A 1,557-nucleotide genomic window follows, 5' to 3' on the forward strand; every position below is an offset into this window, starting at 1 on the left:
TCAACATCAGAGCAATCAAACAAGAAGAGACAGAGAGAGAATGTAAGCAAGACACAGAAGTTGCAGTCTTTTGTAACATAATTATGGATGTGGCATCCCTTCACTTTTGCCGAAGTCCTTTGTTACAAGCAAGTCACTAGATCCAGCACACACAAGGGGAAATGTTTACACAGGGGGTAAATACTGAGAGGTGGAGGTCATTTCAGAAGCATCCTACCACAGCTGGTTGTAGGTTTTTTAGCTAACAGTTCTTTTCTCCCAACATTCTATAGAAGGTATTCCACTGTCTTCTACCTTTTTGTGTTTTAGATGAAAAGTCAAATTCTAGTTTGTTTTTCTTTGTTAAGTATATCAGTTAGAGCCGTCTGTGCAGCGAGTGAGGAGGCGGTCGGGAAGTAGGAAGGTCCTGCTGTGCTCCTGGCCGCTTCTGTCTGCTCTGCGGCAGGAGGTGCCTTTCTCACAGTCACAGATGATGGTGACTTAAGAATGATAGCATTGAAGATGATAGAAGTCAGATTCTGGCTCTATTTAGAAGGAAGAGCTGAAAAGATTGGCTAACAGATTGAATGTCAGGACATCAATGCAAGCCTGAATAAGAAAAACAATTTCTTCTTCCTAAAGCCATGGCATATCAGTTATACAGAAATACCACTTTGGGAAACAGTCTACAGGAGAGCCTAGATGAGCTTATACAGTCTCAACAGATCACCCCTCAACTTGCCCTTCAAGTTCTACTTCAGTTTGATAAGGCTATAAATTCAGCATTGGCTCAGAGAGTCAGGAACAGAGTCAATTTCAGGGGCTCTCTAAATACGTACAGATTCTGCGATAATGTGTGGACTTTTGTATTGAATGATGTTGAATTCAGAGAGGTGACAGAACTTATTAAAGTGGATAAAGTGAAAATTGTAGCCTGTGATGGTAAAAATACTGGCTCCAGTACTACAGAATGAATAGAAAGCAATGGCTTTTTTATGCCACCTTTGTTATTATTCATCATTTTTTGAAAAGAAGCATAGAAAAGACTTTTTTTTAATTTATTCTAGCATTGCTGAAATGACTACACTGTGTTATATCAGAAAATTCCAGTAGAAAGAAGCTTATGACTCTGTAGCCTCTTACCATTATTATACAGCATGAAAAACCATAACATTTTTTAAATGACAAATCAAAAATTGTTGCCTTCTTAAGAACATTCTTTAATAAACTCATTTTAAAACTCTGTGAAAAAAAAAAGTATATCAGTTAGAATCCAACCAAAAAATAGAAAATGCTCTGAGTATTTAAAATAGAATATAATATGGCTCGGTGTCCATAGCTCAGTGGTTAGGGCGCCAGCCACATACACCGGGGCTGGCGGGTTCAAACCCAGCCCAGGCCTGCTAAACAACAATGACAACAACAACAAAAATAGCTGGGCATTGTGGCAGGTGCCTGTACTCCCAGCCACTTGGGAGGCTGAGGCAAGAGAATTGCTTAAGCCCAAGAGTTGGAGGTTGCTGTGAGCTGTGATGCCATGGCACTCTACCCAGGGCAACAGAGTGAAGCTATGTCTCA

At 40.1% G+C, this 1,557-nt stretch overlaps 1 protein-coding gene across 1 annotated transcript; it reads left to right on the forward strand.

Moving 5' to 3' along the window:
• Positions 1 to 446: 446 nt before the first annotated feature.
• On the forward strand, positions 447 to 1,224 carry LOC128578407 (transcription initiation factor IIA subunit 2). Its single transcript, XM_053581032.1, has 2 exons — positions 447 to 462; positions 574 to 1,224. The coding sequence occupies exon 2, from the start codon at positions 624 to 626 to the stop codon at positions 951 to 953; it is 330 nt and encodes a 109-aa protein (XP_053437007.1). The 5' UTR covers positions 447 to 462; positions 574 to 623; the 3' UTR covers positions 954 to 1,224.
• The last annotated feature ends 333 nt before the right edge of the window (positions 1,225 to 1,557 follow it).

The sequence above is a fragment of the Nycticebus coucang genome, chromosome X (genome assembly GCF_027406575.1).
Source record: "Nycticebus coucang isolate mNycCou1 chromosome X, mNycCou1.pri, whole genome shotgun sequence".
In the NCBI taxonomy this organism is placed as follows: domain Eukaryota; kingdom Metazoa; phylum Chordata; class Mammalia; order Primates; family Lorisidae; genus Nycticebus; species Nycticebus coucang.

What these genes read in the sequence shown, in the direction of transcription:
- LOC128578407 (XM_053581032.1), top strand. Translation starts at nt 624, where the DNA reads ATGGCATATCAGTTATACAGAAATACCACTTTGGGAAACAGTCTACAG.